Below are 27,573 nucleotides of genomic sequence, written 5' to 3'. Positions count from 1 at the left end.
GTGGATCACTGTGAGTTTGAGGCTATTCTGAAACTACATAGTGAATTCCAGGTCAGCCTGGGCTACAGCTAGACTCTACCTTAAAAAAAAAAAAAAAAAAAAAAAAAAAGACAAACCAAAATAGAAGCTCTTCCCAACCTAATGTCCCTCCCACGAACGCTCCACCCAGCCCATAGGCCCCTCCCACAAGGGCTCCACCTGACCCACCGGCCCCTTTCACTAGCCTCCCCTTCAGCCTACGTGGCCCTCCCCAAAGGGCTCTGCCCAGTGTCCAGCCCCTCCCACGAGCTTGCAGACCCAGTCCCCGCCATCCACTCCGTACCCGCTCCTGAGTGCCAAACTTGCCATCCGCTACAAGGTGCACCTCGTAGGTGAAGTTCATGGTCCGCGCCAGCTTGATGAGCAGGTCAACGCAGAAGCCATAGCAGCACTGAGGCACCGTGTGGCGCGCTAAGGGAATGGGGGGGCAGTCATAGCGGGCTCCCGGCTTTGTTAACCTGTACCCCGCCCCGCCCTGCCCCGCACTTACGGCTGCCTGGTGATGTGTCGTTGGGCCCAGTGCAGATCACCTTCTTGACGGGGTCGCCGTTGACGGTGAACTCCTCTTTGCACGTCCCATCGCTTAGCGTGGGCTTGACATACACAAAGGGCTCCTGGTGGATCGTCACGATCTGGGGGCGAGGGGAGAGCCAGCCTGGAACACCTGCCCTGGGTTGTTTCCGGGCGCTGGCTCTTCCCAGCACATGGCAATGGCCCACCCCACTTCCAATGCTGCTCCAAATCACACCTCTGAGCCCTGCTCAAGCTTGGGGTCTCTCAGAATATCTTCGAGGGCCAGTCCACATCCTTTAGACCCGATCAGCATCACCCGCCTGCTGCTCTTGTGGACAGATACAGGTCTGGAGGATGCTCACATAAATGGGGCATAGACTTCCCTAGTCATCTGCCCTGACTCATCACAAGTGCCTCCTGAAACACTATCAGCTTTGTGTGGCCACTTTAAAAAATTGGGAGGGATCATCAGGTGTCCCAGGACCTAATGTCCAGAGAGGACTTGGCTAATAACCAGAATTGATCCACACAGGCTGGCTGGGGACAGAGCTCCAAGGCAGAATGCATGCCTACCATGTACAGGGGCCTGAGTTTAATTCCCATCACTGCGAAGGAGGAGGAAGGAGGTAAGAAGAGGCTTCAGGAAGAGGAACAAGAGAAAGAATCTCTTCATCTGACTCTCACAGGGGCCTCTACTGTCTGACAACTGGACTTCCAACTTGCTCCAAATGGACTCTTAGGCCAGATGACTCATCAGACAGAGAACAGGAGTGGAACAGATGGCTGGTCTCTGGGCACCGCAGTTCACTGGCTCTGCCCTGAGCCCATGATCAGTAGCTGCCCACCTGGGTCAGAGAGCACAGTCTATGACCTCTAGACATGGCTGTCCTGTGGCCAAGACCCTGTTGACATCACAACTGGCCACAGTGTCAAGCACTGCTCTTAGTAACTTTAGAGCCCTGCCCCAATACCATCTTATGAATAGCAAGCCAGCCTTATTGAAAAAAAAAAGTAAAAAAAATTGGGGGGGGGCTGGAGAGATGGCTTAATGGTTTAGGCGCTTGCCTATGAAGCCTAAAGACCCACGTTCAATTCCCCAGTATCCATGTAAGCCAGATGCACAAGGTGGAACATGCGCTTGGAGTTCATTTGCAATGGCTGGAAGCCCTGGTACTCCCATTCTCTCTCTCTCTCTCTCTCTCTCTCTCTCTCTCTCTGCATACCTCTCTCTCTCTCTGCCTACCTCTCTCTCCCTCTCTCAAATAAATAAATAAAATATTAAAAAATTTGGGCTGGGGGCTGGAAGGATAGCTTAGCAGTTAAGGTGCTTTCCTGAAAAGGTAAAGGACTCAGGTTTGATTCCCCAGGACCTATGTAAACCAGATGTACAAGGTGTCACATGCATCTGGAGTACATTCGCAGTGGCTGGAAGTCCTGATGTGCCCATTGTCTCTCCCCGCCCCAAATAAATAAATAAAAATAAAAAATTTGAATATTAAAAAAATTTGGACTGGCCGGGCATGGTGGCGGACTTCTTTAATCCCAGCACTGAGGAGGTAGAGGTAGGAGGATCACCATGAGTTTGAGGCCACTCTGAGACTACATAGTGAATTCCATGTCAACCTGAGCTAAAGTGAAACCACCCTACCTCAAAAAACAACAAGCCAGGTGTGGTGGCACACGACTTTAATCCCCACCACTCGAGATGCAGAGGTAGGAAGATCACCGTGAGTTCGAGGCCACCCTAAGATTACATAGTAAATTGCAGGTCAGTCTGGGCTAGAGTGAGACCCTACCTTGAAAAACAAAACAAAACAACAACAAAAAGACTGCAGCACTTAAGGTGTTTGCCTGCAAAGTCTGAAATTCCCCAGTACCCACGTAGGGCCGGATGCACAAACTGGCCCATGCACCTGGAGTGCATTTGCAGCAGCTAGAGGCCCTGGTGTGCTCTCTCACCCTCTCTCTTTCTCTCCTTGAAATTAAATAAATTTATATTTTTTAATTTTTTTCAAGGTAGGGTCTCACTCTAGGCCAGGCTGGCCTCAACTCACAGTAATCCTCCTACCTCTGCTTTCCAGGTTCTGGGAGCACCACTGCACCTAGCTTTTGTGGTCTCTTTTTCCTCAAGTCCTGTTTTATATATCTTCTGGCCTGTGGGGATTCTGGGTGGGCTCTCAGGCCAGTGAGAAGAAACTGCATCCCAGCCAGAGCCCAATTCTGTCCTTTCACTGCCAGGATGACAGATTTTCCATCTGTCCCCTACCTCTCCTGGCCTCCACCTGCCCTTCACCTGTGACCTTCATCTGTCCCTTCTCCTGTCCCCTGTTGCTTCTCTCTCCACCCCTCCATCTCTCTTTGTGTGCAACCAAGAATGACCTTGAACTCCATTCTCCCGCCGCCCCTGGGACCACAGGCATGCACCTCCATGCCCAGCTGACGTTGCTCTTTCACCGCTGCCTTTTCAGCCCAGGCTTCAGCTTTCTCCCCTCCCTGTCTGCCATGGCTGGAAGTCTTGTGGTGGGGGACAGATGCAGGTCTAGGGGAGTGTTGAAGGGGAGCATAGCCTGCTGATCAGAGACTCTATGGGAGGGTGAAAAGCAGAGGGGCAGATGGTCCAGGCCAGATGGCAAGGGCAGGGGGTGGTGACAGGCAGTGGGAAAGGTGCCCCTAAGCGGGGGGTCTAGGGAAAGAGGAATCAGCAGAAGGGGACAGGACCTAGCCTCACCTCAAGGGCAGCATGTTGGCTTTTATCCCTGGGGAAGGGGGCTTATTTGTTTTTGAAATCTTTCATTATTATTATTAATTGTTGTTGTTGTTGTTATTATTTGGGTTTTCAAAGTAGGGTCTCACTCTAGCCCAAGTTGACCTGGAATTCACTATGTAGTCTCAGGGTGGCCTTGAACTCACAGTGATCCTCCTACCTCTGTCTTCCGAGTGCTGGGCTTAAACGTGTGGACCACCACACCTAGCTCGTTATATATATTTTTTCTATTATACAAGTAATAATGCTAGTATTGCTCAAAACTTAGTGGGCCCAGAAACATAAATGGCCATCCACTCCCTCACAGCCTTAACATGACCTCCTGGGTGTTGGTGTTTGGCTGCAACTTTCAGACTTTTCAACACCAGGTGCCTGAGCTGCAGAGGTTCCATATTTGCCCCAGAAAAGCCCAATCTGTCAGCGTGAAGGGCAGACACTGAGGAGGGGGTCCAAGGGTCAAGCCATGGTGGCTGGGCCCCAGGCTGTAGCACTAGGCTCAGAAAGTAGGCAGGGCTTAGATGTTTTTGTATGTATTTATGTGTGTGGTGAGCATGTGCATTTGTATGTGTATGGAAGCACATAAGTGCATGTGTGCAGAGAGGACAGAGGTTGATGTTGGATGTCATTCTCAGTTGCTCCCCACTTTTTTTTTTTTTTTTGAGGCAAGTCCCACAGACTGGCCTTTTTTATGAAAGAGAGAGGCGGGGGGCGGGTATTGGCATGCCAGGGCCTCCATCCACTGCAATCAAAGTCCAGACGTGTGCACCCCCTCGTGCGCATGTGCATCTGGGTTGCGTGGGAGGTGGAGAGTCGAACCTGAGTCCTTAGGCTTCACAGGCAAACACCTTAACCGCTAAACCATCTCTCCAGCCCCCCCCCCCACTCTATTTTTTTGAGGCAGGGTCTCATACTGAACCTATAACTCACCGATTCTTTACATTAGGTAGCCAGGAAATTTTAGATCTCCACGTGTCTCAGCGTCCCCAGTGCTGGGATTACAGGCTCAACCACCACATTCAGCATTTTTCATGGTTTCCAGGGATCCAGACTCAGGGCCTCATGCTTGAGCAACAAGCACTTTACCTACTGAGCCATCTTCCCAGCCTTGCTGAGACACTGGATGACTTTGGGACACTGAGAGAAGGTTGGCTAGGAACCTGCCACTTAAGGTTCTGCTTTTGGTGGGCTGGGGCATCAGCAGATCTGGTGTGACTATGGTATGGCTCAGCATGGAGAGGAGCTCTCCAACAGCTCCTAGGAGAACACGAATGAGCCCAAGGTAGGGAGCATGCAGGTAAGCAGAGGAAAAGATGCTATGCAGGCAAAAGCCAGCTAGAGGGGGCTCCCAGAAGCCCAGGGAGAGAGGAACCACCTGGAGGACAGAGGAGACATTCAAGACATGAATGTCATGCTAAAGCTGAGCTCTGCACCCAGGCACAGAATGACCTGCTGTCCTTCTGTCCCCCATGAGCTCTTCTGCAGATGTAACTAGAACTGGCCAGGATAGGGTACGGGAGAGAGCTGCCGAGCCAGGTGTGTGAGACTGTAGCCAGGTGCTGGCAAGCCCATATCCCCTTCCTTTATTTGTGTATAGTGACCTCACTGCCCCTTCCTCCTGGCCTGAGGCAGTGGATGAAGCATTGCAATGGGGATGCTGGAGCATTTCAGTAGGATCCCCCACCTTTAATCTGGTGGACATCTGGTACCCTCGAGGCTTCTCTGTCTCTCCTCCTGGCCAGATGATCTTCCTGTCATTAGGGATGACCTGGGGGTGGGAGTATGAGATGGAGGGTGGCCACGCAGGGGTCTTGGCCCCAGGACCCTAAGGCCCCAGCCCCCACCCCCTCATGACCCCCACCTACGTGGGTGCCGTTGTAAATGCCCACTTGCACCAGCTTGCGGTTCTGCAGATTCATGATGCTATAGTTGGCAAATTTACGGTCCCCGTCCTCATTGAACTCCACACGGCCGGTCACTCCATCCGCGTACTTGGAAGACATCAGCACCCTGGGAGGGGAACATGGCTTACAGCTATCAGGGATGCCTCTTGTTTCTGGCTCAGGAGCTGCTCAAGCCCCTCTTCTGCCCTAGTCCCAAGAAAGGAACAGTTAGCAGATGGTAGACCTTCATGCTGAGTGGGAGACATGGTGTGTGTCCACCTGCACCAGATGGACAAGACAAAACAGAAAGAGCCTCTGAGTGGGTTGTGGGACATTGTTGCCAGATCCTGTGTTGAGGACTTGTATGGATTAGGATATTTGATTTTTTTTTTTTTCCAGGTAGGGTCTTGCTCTAGCCCAGGTTGACCTGGAATTCATTATGTAGTCTCACCTTGGCCTTGAACTCACAGTGATTCTCCTACCTCTGCCTCCCTTGTGCTGGGATTCAAGGCATGCGCCATCACACCTGTCAGGATATATTTGATTCCCTCCTTCCTTCCTTCCTCCCTCCCTCCCTCCCTCCATCCCTTCTTTCTTTCTTTCTGAGGCAAGCCCAAAAGACTGGCCTTTTTACATGCAAGACACAGAGAGGGAGAGAGACAGAATGAGAATCGGCATGCCAAGTCCTTCAGCTACTACAATCAAACTCCAGATGCACGTATGTCACCTAGTGCACATGTGCGCCTTTGTGCCCTTGTGTCACTGTGTGTCTGGTTTACGTGGGACCCGGAGAGTTGGACATGAGTCATTAGGCTTTGCAGGCAAGAGACTTAACAGCTAAGCCACTTCTCCAGCCCTTGATTTTTTTTTAAATTATATTTTTTCAAGGTAGGGTCTCACTCTAGCCCAGGCTGATCTGGAATTCACTATGTAGTCTCAGGGTGGCATTGAACTCTCCGTGATCCTTCTACCTCTGCCTCCCAAGTGCTGGGATTAAAGGCGTACGCCACCACACTTGGCTAAAAAAAAATATTTTTATGCATTATTTGCAAGCAGAAAGAGAAGAGACAAGACAGAAAAAGCAGGAGAAAGAGAGACAGTGAACATGTCAGGGCCTCCAGCCACTGCAAACGAATTTCTGTGGATACTGGGGAACTGAATTTGGGTCATTAGGCTTTTCAGGCAAGTGCCTTAACCACTATGCCATCTCTACAGCCCCCCAGGATATTTGATTCTTATAGTTGTCATTCTGGGTTTACAGAGAAGGATGCAGAAACCGAGAGGATCCCAGGCCAACTTGCTAGCAAGTGAGGGAAGTAGATCGAGCCTGCATCTGGTTCTAACCACTGGGAGGCTTGTCTGTGTGCATACATATATGTTCACTCATTGGGACACATCAGCAAGCCTATGTACACATGTAAGCCCTACGTGAGATCACGCCTGTGCATGTACTTGTGGATATGTGTTGCTGAGTTTCTGTGTGCACTCATGAATCTGAGTACATGTATGCAGCCTACATCTATCTACAGTATGTGTGTGCACCTGTTGGGGGCACCATGGACAGTGGCTCTGGACCTGCTCAGCCGGGGCTGGCCCCGACGGGTTCAGGGGTGCTGTGAGTTAACTTCTGCTCCATAAAAGCTATTCCCTTGGGCCTCTGGACTCTTGTCTCTGGAGGCTCCCAGGCCATTTTCAGTGAAAGCTTGCCCCCAAGGTGCCAGTCACTGTAGGGTGTGGGCTTGCAGTGTGGACAAGTGGAGGCAGTCATGACTTTCTTGACAGCTGAAGTACTGGCGTTCGTGTTGGGAAGGGGTTAATAATCATAGTCAAACCGGGCGTGGTGTGGCACGCCTTTAATCCCAGCATTCGGGAGGCAGAGGTAGGAGGATGGTTGTGAGTTCGAGGCCAACCTGGGACTACAGAGTGAGTTCCAGGTCAGCCTGGGCTACAGTGAGACCCTACCTCGAAAAAAATAACCCCTCCAAAAAAAAAAAAAGAAGAAGAAGAAGAAGCTGTGGTGCTGGGAAGATGGAAGGAGGTGAGGAAGGTTAGGGAAACGACTGTGACCGCGAACCACCCTCCCGAGAGCAGCCTAGTTCACTTTCAGCGGGATGGCCCCGCCCACATCCCGAGAACAGCCCCGCCCACTTCCCGAGGGGGCGGGCCCAGCCACCTCCTCCCGGCCCCGCCCACCTCTTGAATAGCGGGCCGGTCTTCCAGATGTTGGTGTTGCCCACGCATCCCCGCGGCGGGTCGGTGATGTTCTCCTTCTCCAGCAGCTCGTGCACGGCCTGCGCCACCACTCCTACGGCGTCGCTGATGTGGGCCGACTCGTTCTTGCCGTTGATGAGCTGCAGCCCGATGATGCCTGCGCGAGCCCGCGGCTTAGAGCCCGGGCACGCCTACAGCCCCGAGCGCCCCCGCGGCCCAGCACTCACCGTCCGGGGCGTAGCGCAGGGCGTTCCCTGAGATCTCTCGCTCCCCCACCAGCCACACGTACCCAGAGCCCGTCATATTCAGCATCGCGGCCGCACGGTACACGGTGGCAGCGTCATCCTCGCTGTGGGGCAGACCTGGGTGATGGGCAAGACACTCCGGCCCCCCTCCTCCCGCCTCCAAGGCAGCTCCCGCTCCGGTGCTCCCCCGGAGCGCGCCTGCCCCCACCGCAACCTCATCCCTTAACCAGGCCTTAAGGCTAGTGCAGGGGATGGTTTGGACCCATTTGCCTCCCAGATCACAGTTGCTGGCTTTCTGCGTTTAAGAGCTCTACAGGGATGATGATGAGGTTGTATACCTGGCTTACAGACCGACTTTCTCACTGGCCCTGTGTTGGGTGACCCGGGATGGTGGTGGATTACTGATTGTTAAGCACTTGCTAGGCTGGTTCTAAGGCCTATTCTAAACGCTAGCACAAACTGATTTCTCAGATCCCTGTGGGGCAGGCACTAGTGTCAGGTGGGAAATCAAGGCACAGGTGGTGTAAATGGCAGAGTGGGGTCTGTGCCTGGACAATCCATCCAGGATCCTGTGACCCTACTACCTCTGGCTAAGTCACCCCCTTGTGGTGGTCCTCCATGTTCAAAGGTGTAAAATGACTCTGAATTGGTGGCTCTGAATTGGTGAGATGCCAGTGGGACTCTGGTGTCCTAGGAGCGGAGCTGAGCATGCTACAGAGGCTGCCAGGCAGAGGAGGAGCTGCTCTCACAGCCACTTCAGTCCCCAGCCACCCAGGGTCAGGGCCACCAGGACAGAGCACAGGCATGCTTCGCCTTGCAGGAATAGAGTTATGAGCTCTTGGGGTATCCTCACAGGTGATTCTTGTGGACAGTGAAGCAGGGGACCTGATTTCCTGAGGCTGGGGGGTCTCTGGTCATGGCAAGGAGCCTGAGGTCTGCTCGAAGCTCCCAAGAGCCACTGGGATGTCCCCCACTCATCCTACACCTGTCAGACTCTTCCTTGCAGGCCCTGATCAGGGCTGGCACTTTGCTACTCCGGTGCATTGGCAGTAGACACAGTGAAGTCAAGTGAATTATCTGAGTATTGGGTGATTTCTGTACCGCAAACTGGAACGTCCCCAAGGATCAAGTAGCCAACAAGGAGATGCTCTAAATGACAGTGCTGTTGATGAATGTAAGCAACACCCAGCAGAAGTGCCCTAGGCAGTGTCCTGGCAGGAGTTTGTGGTAGAGGCACAGTGGGCTGAACACAGCAGAGATCACCCAGCAGGCCAAATACAAGTGTATTATTAGGAGCATCATGTCGGATGTCACCAAACCTGACAAAAATGCCAGTCTTCTAACACAGTTCAGATCTGTGGCATGTAACTTGGTGAAATGATTGAAGATGCAAAGTCTGATTAATACATCAAAGCTTGCTGGGCGTGGTGGTGCACACCTTTCATCCCAGCACTCGGGAGGCAGAGGTAGGAGGATCGTCATGAGTTCAAGGTCACCCTGAGACTACAGAGTGAATTCCATCCAGATCAGCCTGGACTAGAGCGAGATCCTACCTCAAAAAAAAGGGGGGCGGGCTTGAGAGATGGCCTAGCAGTTTAGGCATTTGCCTGCAAAACCAAAGGACCCAGGCTAAATTTCCCAATACCCACATAAAGCCAGATGCACAGGTGGTGCATGTGTCTGGAGTTCGTGTGCAGAGGCTAGTGGCCCTGGTGTGCCCATTCTCTCTCTCTCTCTCTCTGCCTCTCTTTCTCTTTCTCTCAGATAAATAAAATATTTAAAAAATACATTAGCCAACATGACCATCATAAGAGGAGGAAAAGTTCATGACATCAAAATAAAAGAAAGACTGATTGAGATGGGGAGGGGATATGACGAAGAATAGAGTTTCAAAGGGGAAAGTGGGGGGGGGGATGGTATTACTATGGGATATTTTTTATAACCATGGAAGTTGTTAATAAAAACTTGAAAAAAATACATTAGCCAGCCAGGTGTGGTGGTGCATACCTTTAATCCCAGAACTTGGGAGGCAGAGGTAGGAGGATCGCTGTAAGTTCAAGGCCACCCTGAGACTACTTAGTGCATTCCAGTGAGAACCTACCTCGAACCTCCCCCCCAAAATACACTAGCCAGGTGTGGTGGCGCATGCTTTTAATTCCAGCCCTTGGAAGGCAGAGGTAGGTGGATCACCATGTACTAGAGTGAGACCCTACCTCAAAAAACCAAAACAAACAAACAAACAACAACAACAAAAAAAAAACCATTATCCAGGTATGGTGGCCTATGACTTTAATTCCAGCTCTTGGAAGGCAGAAGTAGATGGATCACTATGAGTTTGAGGCCACCCTGAGACTACATAGTGAATTCCAGGTCAGCTTGAGCTACAGTGAGATCCTACCTTGAAAAGCCAAAAAAAAAAAAAAAAAAAAAAAGGCATTAGCGCCCCTGACTCACTTATAAGAACTGTTAGGGCTGGGCAAATGGCTAGGTCAATATAGCACTTCCTGAGTTCATATCCCCAGAACCCTACGTTGAAAAACCAAAAAAAAAAAAAAAAGATTAAACCTCATCAGACTATTTTATGCAAGCATTGATGCTAATAAAGACAATTTGGGAAAATAGAGATTTAAAATGTTGACAATTAATTTTGCACATTCTATAGAATATTGCCCAGAATTTAAGGGCATCTTAATGAACTCTTTGCCAAACACCTCAACAACTCTTATGCAGGAACCAAATGTGACAAGGGCTGAGGTGCTACTCAGCAGTGGAATCTTGTCTGACATGCTCAGATTTTTGGGTAAAAAAAAAAAAAAAAACAAAAAAAAGCATGGGTTCAGTGGTAGATTGGGCATATCCCAGTACAGGAAAAAGAAAAACGAAAAAAAAAAAAAAAAAGCCTGTGTCTGTTGCTGCCTAGGGATTGGCCTCCTTGTTCCCAACTGTGGAACTCTGTCTGGCCTCTCTGCTTCAAGCTGGGTTGGTGGTGCTTGCATGGATTAATCAGGAAGGGTATAGGTGATGTGAGATTGACAGTGTTTCTGTGTGGTATATGTATATGTGCATATATGGTGCTTACATAGTACATGTATGTACATTTAAAAAAATATCTATTGGAAGCCGGGCATGGTGGCACACACCTTTAATCCCAGCACTCGGGAGGCAGAGGTAGGAGGATGGCCATGAGTTAGAGGCCACCCTGAGACTACATAGTGAATTCCAGGTCAGCTTGGGCCAGATTAAGACCCTACCTTGAAAAACCAAAAAAATTTATATATATATGTATGAATATAAGATGGAGAGTGGAGTTGCAAAGGGGAAAGTGGGGGAAGGAATTACCATGGGTCATTGTCAATAAAAATAAATTTAAATAAATAAATATATGGTATTTATTCATTTACCTATTTGAGAGAGACAGAGAGAGAGAGAGAGAGAGAGAAAGAGGCAGACAGAAGAGAGAGAATGGGTGTGCCAGGGCCTCTAGCCACTGCAAACAAACTCCACATGCATGCGCCATCTTGTGTATCTGGCTTTACATGGGTACTGGGGAATCGAATCTGGGTCCTTTGGCTTTGCCAGCAAGTGCCTTAACCACTAAGCCATCTCTCCATCCCATGTATGCACATTTAAGCAAGTATGCATATGTGTGAATGACTACATATATTCCCGTATATGTGTGCATATATGATTTATATCCATGTGTATATCTGTGGGTCTGTGCCTGCGTATGACTGTATGTACACACAAGTAGATGCATTTATAGTGGCTACATTATATTTACATGTGTATGGCAGTATGTGCATGTGAGATGTGAGGAGTATGGGTGGTGTCAATACAATGTGTGCCTACGTGTGCATGTTTATGCATGAACAATGTATGCATATGTTATGTGTTGTATGCTCAATGCATGGGTGGGTGGTATGTATGTACATATACACATGTATGTGCTTCTGTCTACCATGACCTTGTGCCCTTCCTCTTGCTACCTCTTTCTTAGAGCCATGCCTGGAAAACTTGTCCTTAACTCTAGGATTGTCAACACAAGAAGGTCTCTCTCAGACTGTGTCCCAAGAAGGAAGATTTTCTGTGGGTGCAGTGCGTGTTACTGGGGACCACTAGTCAGAAGCTGGGGACAGTGTCCACTTCTCTGCCAGAGTCTGAATGTGGTAGGATTCCATGCACACGTTTTGCACATGGTTCTCTGGCTTGTCCCCTGTTCACCCTTATTGCAGTGCACGGGCAGCAGGTCTAGCTTGGTGGGGCCCTATCAGTTGAAAAATAGTTGAACAATTCTGTTTTGCGGTAATGGGTCCTTAAGTAGCCCTGGCCTGGATGAAGGAGTCTTCTGAGCCATTTGCCCTCATGCCCTGTCATCATTTCTTTTATTCTATCGTATTGCCCAAATCTCCCTCAAGCTCTATGAGAGGGAAGTGTAAACAAATTAGGAAAAAAGGAGGGCACAGGACAGCTTTTTCTGGACAGGACTTTCCTTGGGTAGGGTTTTCTCTGAACTGGGTTTGCTTGGGGCTGGGATTGCCTTCCAAGTGGCTTTTACTGTCCTACTCCCTTTTCAGGACACATTTCAGCCCTTTCTCCAGAAGCCCTGGGCCACCCTCCTTGAAATGTGCGGAGTTGGATGGGTGACAAAAAACAAATGACCCATGACTCTGGAGTGGCTTTGACACCATTGAATGCATCCTTCAGTGTATGTATGGTGGTGGGTGAGGGATTGGCATCTGCTTGCCAAAGCTTCTTGGGGGGGGGGTCAGGTGAAGTTGGGGGCACCACTCAGGACAAGTATCTGGCCTTAGTCACCCTCAGAGTAGGACACCAGTTCCCAGCCCTGCATCTGGGTGAAGGAGAGGCCTGTCTTCCGGGCCTCGGAGTCCTGCTTGTCCTGCCCTGTGGTCTGCAGACAGTGGGTGGGATGCTCCTGGCTGCGCTCCAGGGGATTTGTTGGATGAATGCGCAGACACCTGTCCTGTGCTTGCTTGAGGATGACTGGCCATTTTGCCAGCACGGCAGCAGGGTGTGTGATGTGCTCCTCCTCCAGGCTGTTTTTTGTTTGTTTGTTTGTTTGTTTGTTTTTGTTTTTCCAGTGGAGCCTAGCAAAGCTTCAAGGTTAGGGAAGGCTGTGGGGTGGACTCAGGACCATGGTGTGGTTGCCACTCTACCCTTTCCCTGCTTCCTTTCTCTGGGCCTTGGACTCTAGTCTTTCCCTTCCCAGAAGAACCTAACAATTTTACTGTGTATACCTTCCCAGTGTTGTAGTTGGATGGGGGGGGTGGGGGGGTGGAAGCAGGCCCTGTACAAGGTTAGTTGGGATTTTTACAAATATATATATATATATATATTTTTTTTTTTTGGTTTTCGAGGTAGGGTCTCACTCTAGTCCAGGCTGACCTGGAACTCACTAAGTAGTATCAGGGTGGCCTCGAACTCACGGCGATCCACCTACCACTGCCTCCCACGTGCTAGGATTAAAGGCATGCGCCACCACGCCCGGCTTGCAAGTACATATTTTGGTTACCCCTCCAGCTGCTCTGATCCTTCAGTTGGTGACTCAGGACCTTGAGCTCACCTTCATTTATCACTTTGCTGGGACCCTTCACTGCCCTCAGCCCTCCAAATAAACCCCTTCAATCTCAAGGGTTTTTCTAATCACAAACTCCTCTCCATCTCCCATCGCTAAGGCCTGGCTCAGGGCAAGAAGGACCATTGGCTGTAAGGGGGGAATGTTCAGGGAGGGTGGGACAGATGAAGGATATGGAGGTGGCTAGGCCACAAGATGTGCAGGAGGAAGGCAGGGTGGGCTGGAGCTTTTCTTGGTGAGGTTGTTTTGGAAGGTGAAGCTTACTTAGGCCAGTGATACCCCAGTCCTGGCTTACGGGGTGGGCTTGTGGCCCAGACAGAGGCAGAGTGATGTGGGGAGGGCCGCCCGGCCTGCTCACCTGGCAGAGAGGATGATGACTCGGGCCTCCAGCTCTCGTGCCTCCATCAGCAGGGCCGTCACGTTCTTTGTCCCCGGGTCAAACTGCAGCACCTTCTCGGCCTGTGGTATGAGCAGGAGCATTAGCAGGCTGCCAGGGAAGGGGACATTGTACCTCAGTGGCAAGAGTGGGGTCGAAGCTGCTAGGAAACCCCAAGGCAGCTTAGCTAGGGCTGCCATGGCCTGTTCCTGCCACCTGAACGGTGCACCTGCCTCCTCACTGTTCGCCGGCCTGGCCTCTCTCACCTCCTGGCGCCTTCTTCAGCCTGCTTGCTCTCCTGGACTCACTCTGTGCTCTGCTCTCTTCCTGATGACTCTAGATCTTTCTTTCCATCTCACTCCTGTCCTTATTTTTATGCACTGAGCATGCAAGCTGAAGTGGACCGAAACTCAGAAAGAGACGTGCAGCGGACAGGAAATAGAAAAGTTTTGGAATGCAACCGGGTACGGAGATGGGACCGACTTTTCCAAAACCTTGGGAGATCTCAGCTCAGGCCTGATTCCTCAGACCCCTGCAGGAGCGGCCCAGACTCTGGGGGTGGTCAGGCGGGCAGGCTCCCTCCCGGGGTTCCACAAGGAAACCCTGGGGGTCCCAGAGATTCGCATGCACTCCCCAGAGCAGCGCCTCCTGTGGCCGTGCTTGCCTCGAGAATGCGGGGCCAGGGTCGCAGCGGGTGGGCCGTGGGCACCCACGCCGCCCACGCCCACGCCCACGCCTGCCCTCTCCTGCCTGCCTGCTGTCTGCCTCACAACCTGGCTCTCCTGAACTGCTTGGGCCTGCGGCTCGGCGCGGTGGGGCCAGAAAGCACCCAGTGGCTGAGGCGCCGCAGGCCGGGACTCGCTAGTCGATGGGTGGCGTGCACGTCCATGCATATATACCTTGGGTCCGCGCTTGTTGTCATAGGACAGTTGGTCGAGGTTTTCATAGTTCCTTTTTTTACTCTGATGAATAATGTGCACAGAGAAAATATGCAGACACAGAAGAAGATTATAAACGGTTGAAAATGACGGCGCTAAAGCAATCACACCACCTCCTCGGCACGTCTGCAGACGGGCACGTACCTGGAGCTCGCAAACACCGAGGCCCGGGGTGGGGTTGGGGGCCGGGGTGAAGCTGAGGGTTGAGGGGGCACAGGGGCAGGGGCCACCGAGGCTCCCTGCCACGGAAGGTCCCTGCCACGGAGCTGTGCTCTTGGAAACAGTCACTCACGGGGAGAAAGGGAAGTCCTGTCCGCATCCACCCTTCTGGGTCCCACCTGCCACCCCCACCCGTGTCATGCACCTGCTGTGTGGCCCCAGCAGTACCCACCCCCTCCCACATCAGTCCTGAGTTGGGGAGGAGCAGCGCCCAGGGCCCTGTCCCACTGTCCCTCCCACTTCTTCCCACGTGTCCTCCCTCCTGCTTTCTGGAGACCCGAGTGTTCTCACTAAGCAGTGTGCCCGCACCCACCAGCCCACATTTGTGTCTGTGAGTGTGACAGTGTGTGTGTGTGTGTGTGCGTGCGTGTGTATTTGTGTTCTTGTAGGGATGACATGTTCCCATAGCGCCTGCATGGTGTTACTCCAAGACGGTTGACGAGGGAGGGCCAGTGCAATTTGGGCAAGTTCGTGCAGAGGTGCCTGTGGGCATATAAGCTGGTGGGTGCACGTGAGTGTGAGTGGGTGCATGGAAAAAGCACTTGTGTGTGCTCCTCCTGTCCTCCTGGGCTGTGTGCAGGTATGTGGAAGTGGGTGAGATCAGACTGTGCAGAAGGTGCGGTGTGGGGTGGAAATTTCCAGGGACTGAATGACAGCCTGTGTGTGCCTGTGTGTGAGCAGGTGGCTGCATAGGTAGCAGTGAGGCTGATGCCCACGTGAGCATGTTGGTGGCAGTCTGTGTGGTCATGGTGGGCATAGCGGGAGGGACGGCGCCTGTCGCATGCTGGATGAGGCCCTGTCTCAAGAGGGGTGAAGACCTTCCTGCTCATAGGCAACCCTCCCTCCCAGACTCAGTGAATCCTGGGATAGGTCTCCCTCTAACCTGCCCCTTGCCTCATCCCCTTCCCCCCACAAGCCCATACCCTCTACTCCTTCCAGTGGCCTATGGCACCTTGGGGTCAGGGACAGGTTGGTGCTAAGTGTGATGAGGCCAGCTCTGATTTTGCAGGCAGAACATGCTTCCACCCACCCCCTGTCTGGCCTTTAGGTCCCCAGCCTGAGCCTCCTCCCCTCTGCCAACTAGAAAGCGCCACCTGGTGCTGGGCACCCTGAGCCCTGGGACTGTGGGGGGGTCGGGGTCAGGGGGCAAAGTCAGCTTCTCCCTAAGCTTACCATAAGGGTGGGAAAAGGAAGGAATGGGGGTCACTTGGACCTCCCCAAATCCTGGCTTTAATCTCTGGTAGCCCCAAAAATTAGGGTCAAGCTGGGCTGAGGGTGTCCATGTATCCTGAGATCAGTGTCTAGATGGTTCCATGAGGGGTGCAGAGCCAGCTCTGAGGTGGGAGGGGGGGACAGATGCACAGTGTAAGCCTGAGGGACTGCACAGGCTGAGGGGGGTGGGGGGGCAGCGGACAGGGCTTTGGCTAGGGCCCCATGAGCAGCTATGAGGCAGGGGGCTTTCAGCTAAGTAAAGCTACTGTGAGGACATGGAATGTGTCCCAGAAGGGAGGGGACCCAGTGTTCCTGGGAGAAGACATGGTGGAATGGGTTGCACTCTGTAGAGGTTGCCCCCAGGGACAGGCAGCAGGGATTTGGTAAGGAGCAGGGAGAGCCTGGGTGGTCCTTGAGTTCTAAGTCTTGTTGGAGCCTGGGCTAAGGGGTAGGGGTCCTGCGGGGCTGGTGGGGGCGGGACAGGGGTGTTTGCAGAGCTCCAGGTGGTCCAGCCCTCGCCCGGCAGGGACTGACACGAAGGAGATTTCGACTAATGGCAAAAGCAAGTGAAATGAGCCGAGGACAGGCCGGGGCGGGCGCCGCCAGACGCAGTGGTGCTGAGCATGCAGGATGGAGAGAGAGTGTTCACAAGGAGCCACAGACATGGCACGGCCCGCCTGCTCCTGCTCGCTGGGGGCCCCTCCTGGGCCAGGGCCTCACCTTGGATTCGCGCTCCTCCAGCAGCGTCTCCAGGCGCTTCTGCGCTGCCCGGCCCTCGTGATCATCGCTGACCAGCAAGATGATGTGGTTCCAGTTGTAGACGCGCATCATCTCAAACCAGACGCTGGACTGGTGGGAGTAGGGTGGCACGGTTCTCAGGAAGCTCAGGTGGATGCTCTGTGGGTGGGCCGGGAAGATGTTGGGAGCAGCCAAGCCCAGCAGACATCCCCCCCCACTCCCGACACCCAGGCGCCCACTTCCTCTCAACTGCCCTCATTCCTCACCGTCACCGACTGTGAGAGGTAGAGGCTTGGCGGTGGCCCAGACCAATGCTGACAGGGATGTGGGGTGTCTAAGCAATTGCTCCTGAGGTGACTCCCACCTCCCCTACCCCACCTCACTGGGAAGCTTGAGAAAGATGGTTCTTCCAAGACCCTACAGGGCTGCACATGGAGCCCTCCTCAATGTCACTAACTACATTTAGGGCTGGGAAGTGGCTTAATGGTAGAGTGTTTGGCTAACAAGCAAGGCCCTGGGTTCTATCCCCAGCACCAGAAAAACAACTGTATTTATTAGAAACTCTTCAGTCCCCGTGTCTGCATATTTACTTGCAGCTGGAGAGATGGCTTAGTGGTTAAGGCACTGGCCTGCAAAGCCTAACAACACTTGTTCGAATCTCCGGGTCTCACGTAGCCACAGGCAAAAGTGACGCACATGTGCACAAGGGGGTGCACACATCTGGAGTTTGTTCACAGCGCCTGAAAGGCCCTGGAGCACCCATTCTCTCTCTCTCTCTGTCCTAATAATAATAATAATAGGAATAATAATAATACTAAAAGAAGTCATCTGCTTGCTAGTTGCCTTACTACTCAGCATACACCAGTTGCCAGAGGCTGTCTGTCTATCCAGATGAGAGTGGTCCTTTTTCTGTTCCTGTGACCCACGCTGCTCTTGGTCCTCTGAGGTTTCCAGATTAGTTAGTACTTATTTATTTGTTTTGTTTTTCAAAGTAGGCTCTCACTCTAACCCAGGCTGACCTGAAATTCACTATGAGCCACCACTCCCGGCTAGCCTCTAATCCCAGCACTTGGGAGGCAGAGGTAGGAGGATCACCATGAGTTCGAGGCCGCCCTGAGACTACATAGTGAATTCCAGGTCAGCCTGGGCTACAGTGAAACCCTACCTCGAAAAAAAAAAAAGGCATGTAACACCATGCCTGGTTATTTATTTATTTATTTATTTATTTATTTTATTTGAGAGAGAGAGACAGACAGACAAAGTGATAGAATGGGCATGCCAAGACCTTCAAGCCACCATAAATGAACTCCAGAGTGCCATCTTGTGCATCTGGCTTACGTGGATCCTGGGGAATTGAACCTGAGTCCTTTGGCTTTGCAGACCAACGCCATAACTGTTAAGCCATCCTTCCAGCCCTATTTATTTACTTATTAGCATAGGGAGACAGAGAGAAGAGAGAACAGAAAGAAGGAGAGAGAGAATGGTCACACCAGGGCCTCTAGTGTCTGAAAACGAATTCCAGGTACATGTGCCATTTTGTGCATCTGGCTTTACATGGGTAGTAGAGAGCTGAACCAGGGTCATTAGGCTTAGACTGCTGATTCATCTCTTCAGTCCCCAGGTTAGTTTTTAAAATTATTAAATTATTATATTTATTGAGGGAAGTACAGAGGCAAGGAAAGACACCCACTGGTTAGTCTTTTGTTTGCTTGTTTATGAGTAGGGTCTCACTCTAGCCCAGAATGACCTGGAACTCACTCTGTATTTCCAGGCTGACCTTGAACTCCAAACAATCATCCTACCTCAGCCTTCTGAATGCTGGAATTAAAGGCATGGTCCTAGGTTAGTTTTTTTTTTTTTTCCGTTAGTTTATTTATTATTAGAGAGAAAGAGGTGTGTGGGGGAGAGAGAGAGAGAGAGAAATGATACAGTTGCTAAATATGAATAAACAGTCTTTATACAAAAAAAAAAAGAAATGAGCCCACCAGGGTCTCTTGCCCCTGCAAATGAACTCCAAATGCATGGACCACCCTGTGTATCTGACTTATGTGGGTCCTGGGGAGTTGAACCTGAATCCTTTGGCTTTGCAGACAAGCACCTTAATTGCTAAGCCATCTCTCCAGCCTCTCAGGTTAGTTTTTTTTTAATTTTTTATTTGAGAGCGACAGACACAGAGAGAAAGACAGATAGAGGGAGAGAGAGAGAATGGGCGCGCCAGGGCTTCCAGCCTCTGCAAACGAACTCCAGACGCGTGCGCCCCCTTGTGCATCTGGCTAACGTGGGACCTGGGGAACCGAGCCTTGAACCGGGGTCCTTAGGCTTCACAGGCAAGCGCTTAACCGCTAAGCCATCTCTCCAGCCCCCAGGTTAGTTTTTAACCAGTTCCCTTTTAGTGGCCTGGAGCAGTGCTTGGCGTGAAAGTATTTCCCCTGCTCCTGCAACTGGCTGTGGGCTGGTTGTAGTTGGGATCTCAAATCAGCTCTGACTGGTCTTTCTGGCCCATGTGCCACACACAGGGCTGGCTGTGAGTTGAGTCTACCAGTGACCAGAGTGTGGCTGTAAGGCCTGGTCCCACGATTGGCCCCATGCAGACCCAGTGAGTTGGCCCTGATCAGCCCCTCCCAGCTTCTCATTTTTTCTGGGGTACTTTCTTCCTTGTAATCATTTTGTTCTTTCCTCTATATGAAAGAATGTTGGTGTATCTGAGGTGAAAAAGGCTGTGGCCATGGGCTGGAGAGATGGCTTAGCGGTTAAGAGCTTGCCTGTGAAGCCTAAGGACCCTGGTTCGAGGCTCGGTTCCCCAGGTCCCATGTTAGCCAGATGCACAAGGGGGGTGCACGCATCTGGAGTTCGTTTGCAGAGGCTGGAAGCCCTGGCGCGCCCATTCTCTCTCTCTCTCCCTCTATCTGTCTTTCTCTCTGTGTCTGTCGCTCTCAAATAAATAAATTTAAAAAAATTAAAAAAAAAAAAAGGCTGTGGCCAGAGGGCACAAAGGAGAGCCCTGTTCCTCTTGGACACAGGAGACATGGCTCCAGTCTGAGTCCCACCTTCCTGTGGGGCCATCCCTCCTACAGAACCTCCATCTGGCCCCTTGCCCCTCACCTAAGGGAGGATTCACTGCATGCATGTTTGGGTCTGGATAGGCGGTCTCCTTGCCATAAGGCAGTTTTTATCTGGGACTGTGGGCTCTCGACAGGAGGAATTTGGAAACCTAGAAGTCAGTTGTCCAGCCCACAGCAACCGCAAACTTGACATCCTCCTTCTCTTTTGCTGCTGAGCACAGTTGGATAGAGGCCACCCTGGGCTATGGGTCACGGAGGCTATCCAGGGTGCTGATCTGAGGTCCCCTCAGCCCCTGAAGCATTGAGTCTCCTACCACAAGCGGCCTGCTCTGTCTACCCTGTCTGCCACCTGCCACCGGCGTACTGTAGTGGGCCAGAGTTGGGTTCACAGGACCTTTGTCTCCCCCAAATACCTCTCTCCCATCCAGGCATCTCCTCCTCCTGGAACCCTTTCTCCAACTCTTCCACTGTCCCCCTACTTGTTCAGGAAGCATCCTAGTTCGCCTAACCCACGGGGCCCTCTCCTTCCCTAAGGAGATGTTTTTGGTGCTGTTGCCTGTCCCCTGCATGCATGTGATCATGTGGACATCTATGAAGGTGCAACTAGAGGGAGGGCAAGCGTGCCAGTGTTCTATGAGAGGGTATGTGTGAGTGTGTGACTGTGGCAGTGGGAACATATGGGACCTGAGTGCACAAGTCAATGTGTGTGGGAATAAACATGCATAAGCATGCATATAACATTTGATGCAGACATGCACGTGAGTGTGTACCCGTTGGGAGCTGACTTGTGTGCCAACATCTGTGAGACCTAGTATGAGGTGTGTGTAGAGGTGTGTGTGTGTCACTAGAGGCCCTTCAAGGGCACCTGTGTTCTAAGGACCCCTCAGTCATGACCCAATGCCTACCGCCAACATATCTAGATCTGCTGCATGTAGCCAGCGGCTGCCTAGAGCCAACTGCAGTGACATAACTGGCTAGATCTCAGTCTGCTGGTCAAACTTACCTTGTCAGAATAGATGGACATTCGAGTGGTCAGTCCCAGGACTGGGATGCGATAGAAGCCAGCTGTGTAGGAGACGGGAGTGGGAGTGAAGTGGTCGTTGGGAGTAGGTGGGTGGCTAACTAGGATGGCATAGACCTGCGGACACAGGAGAGAAGGTTAGCTCTGGAATTGGCTGAATGCACTGGAGTCTGAGACTCAGAAGTAGCCGGGTCTGGACTGGCAGGGTGAAGGTCCAAGTGGTATTGTTTGGGTGCACATAGTCCTATGCTCTGATGATAAACCATTGTAAAGAGTGGTAGCATGGGGCAAGACTCTAGGAGTAGAAGCAATAAACATGGGGGGGGGAGCTGGCTGGGCACACAGATGATCAGGGCCCCAAGGGCTGTCCTGAGGCATGTCACAAGACCTTATGACAAGAGTGGGGGCCTATCCTTGTGGCTGCCCTATGGCCCATACCTGGCCCCACCTTGGCATGGGACATCTCTGGTATGCTGCAGAGAATGACTGATGTTGTGTCATGTGCATAGTGATACCAGCCACCCACTGTCCCTCTCTCTGGATCAGAGGAGTGTAGAAGCTAGGGCCTAGACCAGGGCAGACAGCTGGGAGGTCTGCATGAACTGTATTTATTTATTTATTTTTATTTGAGAGCGATAGACAGAGAGAGAAAGAGGCAGACAAAGAGAGGGAGAATGGGTGTGCCAGGGCCTCTAGCCACTGCAAACGAACTCCAGATGTGTGCGCCCCCTTGTGCATCTGGCTAACGTGGGTCCTGGGGAATCGAGCCTTGAACCGGGGTCCTTAGGCTTCACAGGCAAGCGCTTAACCACTAAGCCATCTCTCCAGCCCCAGTCTGCATGAACTTTAAGGGAGCAGTTTGTTCGGCAACCACCCCAGAGGTCTGTAGCCGCCTTTGCTAAGTTGTCCCCTGAGGCTGGGCACAAATTATCATAAAACAAGGTCCAGACCTGACCTTGAGTGCTGACCTCATTCTTGGGGTAGATCTGAGGCCAGCGACTTGGCATCCTAGATGTGGATATCACCCACCACCCTCAACCCTTCCAGCAGAGATGAGACAGAACTAGTGGTGTGTGGGAGGTGTCCTATGCCACTTTCACAGAACAATGATCTGTGTGTCCTCAACTGCAGTCTGCCTTTAGAGCCACAGGTCCAACCATCTTCTGTGAATGGAGACAAGGGTGCAGGGTGTTGGCCTGGAGGGCGTGTTCTGTAAGTGACAGCTGCTGGCACTGGCCGCTCAGGGGGCAGTGCTGATAGGCAGGCACATAGGAAGAAGTTGATATGATCCCCCCACACTGCTCCACTTCTCCCTTCTCCCAGAAACGTGATGGAAACCACTGGCCTCAGATGTCTAATGCAATCCTATTCCATGGTGCCTTGGGCTGGTACACTAGAATGGCTTACAGGTGAAAAGGTTATGGATTTCTGAATAAAACTGGCATGGTCACTGTGCTTCAGGTTGTTTAGACTGGTTCTCCTTCACCTGGCCCTGGCCTCCAGCCTGTGCCCAGAGGCACTGGCAAAGCATTTTTGGTCACATTAGTGGATGTAGACACGTATGTGACTGTGACAAGACTCGGATGAGTGCTGGAAACATGTCTACATTTATATGAGTGTATTTTGATGGAATCAAGGTTTGTACGCACACCGGGTATGCAAAGCAGTGTTTATGGATGTGAAAATGGGTGAGAGTGAGCACAACTGATTACGTAATGTTGCAGTGCCATGGTCATGTGCATGAGTGAGCATGCCTGCTCATGGATGTAGCATGTAACTTCAGGGAGCGTGGGTAAGTAGTCCTGCCTTGATGTCTGTTCTCCTCTTACATAAAGGGCTGCATTGCAGTGACCCTATGGCTTCATTGGGATTCAGGATACAGCTCAGCTCCTGGGCGGACAGCTTCGACAGTGTGTCCTCCCCCCACAGCATGTTGCCAGCAGCCTTGATGCCTCTCACATGCGCACTCCTGGCTCCCAACCCTGCAGAGCCTCCTTGCTCTGGTACCCGGGGCCATTGCACACCCATGTATAGGGGGAAGGGAAAAGAGGAAAGAAAAGAAACAAAGATAACCCCAGACCTTATCCAGTCCATACCCTGCAGTACTACTCTGCCCTGTGCCTAGAATGCCCAGCCTCATACTGATGGGTGGAACAAATCACCAATCGCCAGCCACAGGACTACACACATGAGAACCTGCCCAGGAGGCAGGTGACCAGCCTGGGACTAAGCCGGGCGAAGCAGCAGACACTGGGGTTTGTTCTCCAGTGGGCCAGGCCTCTCCAGGAGTTGGTTGGCTCTAGGTAGTCTGGTAAGGGGAGTGAGAGGAGTTAGGAAAAGATAGACCGAAACTGGCACAGTGAGGTAGATGATGGAGGGGGGGGGAGGGGAGGTGGCAGTCACCTGGCTGGAGATGAGGTCCTCGCACACGGACAGGGCCATCTGGATGGCGTTGGGCTTGTGGGTGACAGAGGTGGCGTTGAGCTGGATCTTCCAGGAGCCGTGGCGTTTGTTGGCCTGGTTCACGGCCTCGCGGAACATCTGCTCATGCTTGCGCGTGCTCAACACGGCGCCGATGTTGACGATCTTGGGGTCGCAGGCGGCGCGGGCGAAGGAGCAGGAGAAAAGCAGGGCGAGTGTCAGCAGGCGCATGGTGCTCATGGGCTCCTGGAGCGGCGGGGCTGGTTCTGGTGCACGCGGGCCCGAAGCCCCCTTGTTGGCAAGGCCTGTGGGTCTTCCGCGAGCTTGGGGGGGGGGGGGGGGCCGGCGCGGGGCGCCGGGCGCTGTCCGCGGTGCTGAAGCTGTTCCGGAGCTGTCCGCAGCGCCGGCGCAGAGAGGCTCCGCGACCGGTCCCCGACGCTGCGGCGACTGCAGCAGCTGCGGGGAGTCGCGAGCCGGACCGACTCGTCCGACCCCTCCCGCCGCCCCCGCTTCCCGACGCCGAGACGAGTGCGCGCCTCCCGCGCCGAAGCACGCGCCTGCGTTCGCGTGAGCGCTTGGAGAGCAACGCGAGCGGGGAGCGCCCACGTGTGAGTGTGAGTGTGTGTGTGTGTGTGTGTGTGTGCGCGCGCGCGCGCGAGCGGGCAGCAGCCCGGGGCCAGTGACCCGCGTGGTCCCGGACCTGCGGGAACTGAGCTGGACAGCTTCGAGGGATCGCTGTTACTGCTTGCACCTGAGCCCTGGAGTGTCTTTCAACCTGACGGAATGTGTGTGCTGGGCACTTGTGTGTGTGTGTGTGCGTGTGCGTGTGTGTGCGCTCGCGCGCATGCACGAATCCTCGCCCACGGTTAGTGATATTTTGGGACCTGACTCAGGAGTGTGGGGAGGTGCTAAACCACGCCTCCTGGGGGAGGGACTCTGACGCGTCCCGCCCCCACGAGGTTCAAAAAGTGCGAGTAAAGCTTTTCATGGTGGTACATTAACTGTAATTCCAGCACTCAGGAAGCTGAGACTGGAGGATCGCTTTGAGTTCAAGGCCAGCCAGGGCTGCATAGCAAGACCTTGCATCCAAAAAAAAAGAAAAGAAAAGGGAAGGGAAGGGAAGGGAAGGGAAGGGAAGGGAAGGGAAGGGAAGGGAAGGGAAGGGAAGGGAAGGGAAGGGAAGGGAAGGAAAGGAAAGGAAAGGAAAGGAAAGGAAAGGAAAGGAAAGGAAAGGAAAGGAAGAAAAGTAAAAAGAAATAGTGGGACAGATCTCACCTTCTTGGCCTGGTGACTTAGAATGAAGGGTGGCATGGCTGTCCCATTGTGGAGTGGGGCCTTCCAGGAGAGTCTGAGGGAGATTAAGACCACAGGGATCTATTCACTGCAGCTGGGACTAAGATGAGACATCACGCAGCATGGAATATTGCATCCTTGCACGCCTGGGTTAGATATGTCATATTCTCAGCTTCCTCTTCTGGATCCTTATCTAATATGTCCCCAGGTCCCCTCTCACCTGCCTGTTCCCCAAGTCCCTCATTCCTGTCTCTCTGGGACTAGCGATCCCAATTCTTTGTTCTCCTGTAACCCTGTAGTGTGCTTCCCTTCCCAAATTCAGGACAGCTGAAGCTCCGCCCCTGCCAGTGACATCACCATTTCCAATAGCAACCAAAGATTCAGCAGACTCCACCACAAAAGCACCCAAAGGGATAAGGCAGGTGGTCTGTGCTGTAAGTGGCAAAAGCTGTCCTGAGCAGTGGGGAGGGGAAGCCAGGCTCCCCAGGAAAGCCCTCCCAGCTCCCCATTGCCAGTGCCGTTTTCCTGGAGCAGAAGAGACAGGTATGTGTCATTGCCCAAATATATGACCTTGGTCCTTTCTCTCTTTCTTTCTTTTTTTAATATTTTATTTTTAATTTTTTGTTTATTTTTTTTGGTCTATTTAAGGGCGACAGACAGAGAGAAAAAGAAAATGGGCACGCCAGGGCCTCCAGCCACTGCAAGCAAACTCCAGATGCGTGCGCCCCCTTGTGCAACTGGCTAACGTGGGTCCTGGGGAATCGAGCCTTGGACTGGGGTCCTTATGCTTCACAGGCAAGCACTTAACCGCTAAGCCATCTTTCCAGCCCATAATATTTTATTTATCTATTTGAGAGAGAGAGAGAATGAGTGCACCAGGGCTTCCAGCCACTGCAAATGAACTCCAGATGCATGTGCCACCTTGTGCATCTGGCTTGCATGGGTCCTGGGGAATCGAACTGAGGTCCTTTGGCCTTGCAGGCAAGCGCCTTAACTGCTAAGCCATCTCTCCAGCTCTGGTCCTTTCTCTCTTAATGACGGTATCAGCACCTTGGGACTCCTGTGCCTGCATCTGCTCTGTTGTAAAGGAAAACCTAGAGGGAAGCACCAGCCTCAGGAGCCCCGCTGCTCACACACATCACAGAAGACCCAGAGAAATTTCCATTTGTAGAGGGTTTGGGGCCCACCTCCAGGCTTGTATGACTTCTGGTAGGCCTGTAGGTGGCATGAGGGTAGGCTTGTGTTCAGCTGCTCCAGGGAAGGACAAGGGCCACCTGCTCACCACTCCCCCAGTGAGGTAGTGAAGCTTGTTCCTTCTGGCCTTGCAGAGCCTGTTGGTGACTATTCAGAATTCCGTGAGCAGTTGTCCCCAGCTGGTGAATCTGAAATTGGCCACGGTGGGGTTATTCGCAGCATGTAAGACATCAAGCTGGACCAAGCAGAACTTATTGGTTTTTATTTGCATATTTTTTCTTTCTTTCTGAGCACCAATTTGCCAGTACACAGCTGCCCCTCTGAGGCTGTGGCCCCTCAAGCTTTTGTTCTAAGCTCCTTGGACAGGTCCCACAAATGGGGAACATGAGCACGCTGTTGGGTGCTTGTGGTTCTGCCCAAATCCCCCCGCCCCCGGCACAACTACAGCCCCATCTGGTGGGCTCTGCTCCTTCCTCCTTTCGACCACTTGATTCTAGTAAGGATTGCCAACCATAAACTCATACTGATTGGTTGTTCCAGTTAGTGGATTGGCAGAGAGACTCTCACATGACTCAAACCTTCCTATAGGGTTATTTTCTAATATCTTTTTTAAAAAAATTTTTTTTCAATGAAGATGTTTTATTTAGCTTTCTTTTATAAATGAAAGTTACTAAGTCTTTATTAAAATACATTAACAGTATGTCTTCAATCTAACACCATTTTAAAAAAAATATATTTTATTTGAGACAGACAGACAAGAAAGAATATGGACACACCAGAGCCCTGCCACTGTAAACAAACTCCAGACATGAATGTCATTTTCTGCATCTGGCTTTACATATGTACTGGGGAATTGAACCCAGGCCATCAGGCTTTGCAAACAGGTGCCTTTGGCTGCTAAGCCATCTCTCTGGCCCAAATCTGAGTTTTAAAAAGAGTTTAAATGTAAGCATCAGCAACTAGAATTTTAAGTATCTGGAAGTTGTGGGAAAGCTCTAAAGCAATTTTAAAACCTATTTGAAGCCGGGTATGGTAAGGCATGTCTGTAAACCTAGTACCTGGGTCAAGGCAGGATGAGGAGTTTAAGGCCAGCCTGGGCTACGACAGAACAACAGGTCAATCGGCACATGACCCTGTCTCCAAACAAATGTCAACCTGTTTGATTTATAAACACTCCTGACATTGTTCTGGGTCCCTAACTTAACTGTGTCACCTCTAAGGAAAGACATTTAATTTTACAGTTCATTTCTTTGGGCTCAAACATCCTGCTTTTACAGGTCAGGAGACATACCCAGACCAGAATCCTCATGGTGTGTGCTGTGATGGGATAGCTGATGATGTAGACAAGAACAAAGAACTACAGGACAAGTGGGAATAAAGACCAAAAATAATAACTTAAGTGCTGGCTGTGGTGGCGCACGCCTTTAACCCCAGCACTCGGGAGGCAGAGGGAGGAGGAACACCAGGAGTTCGAGGCCACCTTAAAACTATATAGTGAATTCCAGATCAGCCTGGGCTAGAGTGAACCCCTACATCAAAAATAATAAGTGTGATGGAGAATGGAATTTCAAAGGGGAAAGGGGGGAGAGGGAATTGCCATGGGATATTTTTTTATAATCATGGAAAATGTTAATAAAAATTAAAAAAATAATAATAATAAGTGACCTTTACTATACACGTACATATGAACAAGAATAGTATGGGGATATGTGACCAGCTGAGCATGTTAAGGAACAAGGACTAAGGCCTGAAGCTGGTCTCAACAGTTGATAATGCAGCAAACAGAAACCTTTCTACAATCAACAGGAACAGTTGTGTAAAGTGTGTAAAGTTGTGCGTACTTGCGGCTCTTGA

The 27,573-nt window shown here is 51.7% G+C and overlaps 1 protein-coding gene across 10 annotated transcripts in view; it reads right to left on the bottom strand.

Annotated features, from left to right (window-relative positions):
* Positions 1 to 24,850, bottom strand: part of Grin1 (glutamate ionotropic receptor NMDA type subunit 1) — a 32,427-nt gene extending 7,577 nt beyond the window's left edge. For 3 of the 10 annotated variants that reach the window (XM_004654114.2, XM_004654118.3, XM_004654113.2), the window contains exons 1-11: positions 23,215 to 23,555; positions 20,794 to 20,928; positions 16,711 to 16,887; positions 14,521 to 14,583; positions 13,604 to 13,704; positions 7,635 to 7,756; positions 7,390 to 7,564; positions 5,179 to 5,323; positions 4,998 to 5,081; positions 530 to 671; positions 323 to 450 (exon numbers count right to left, since the gene is read on the bottom strand). In XM_004654114.2, the coding sequence (XP_004654171.1) occupies positions 323 to 450; positions 530 to 671; positions 4,998 to 5,081; positions 5,179 to 5,323; positions 7,390 to 7,564; positions 7,635 to 7,756; positions 13,604 to 13,704; positions 14,521 to 14,583; positions 16,711 to 16,887; positions 20,794 to 20,928; positions 23,215 to 23,472 (1,530 nt within the window). In that variant the 5' untranslated portion in view covers positions 23,473 to 23,555. Of the gene's footprint in view, positions 1 to 322; positions 451 to 529; positions 672 to 4,997; positions 5,082 to 5,178; positions 5,324 to 7,389; positions 7,565 to 7,634; positions 7,757 to 13,603; positions 13,705 to 14,520; positions 14,584 to 16,710; positions 16,888 to 20,793; positions 20,929 to 23,214; positions 23,557 to 24,507 lie in introns of those variants that run through there. The other 7 variants (XM_004654116.2, XM_004654120.3, XM_004654119.2 and 4 more) reach the window with 5 other exon arrangements.
* Positions 24,851 to 27,573: the final 2,723 nt, after the last annotated feature.

This window comes from Jaculus jaculus, chromosome 1 (genome assembly GCF_020740685.1).
Source record: "Jaculus jaculus isolate mJacJac1 chromosome 1, mJacJac1.mat.Y.cur, whole genome shotgun sequence".
In the NCBI taxonomy this organism is placed as follows: domain Eukaryota; kingdom Metazoa; phylum Chordata; class Mammalia; order Rodentia; family Dipodidae; genus Jaculus; species Jaculus jaculus.
This window is presented reverse-complemented; position numbering and strand designations above follow the sequence as displayed.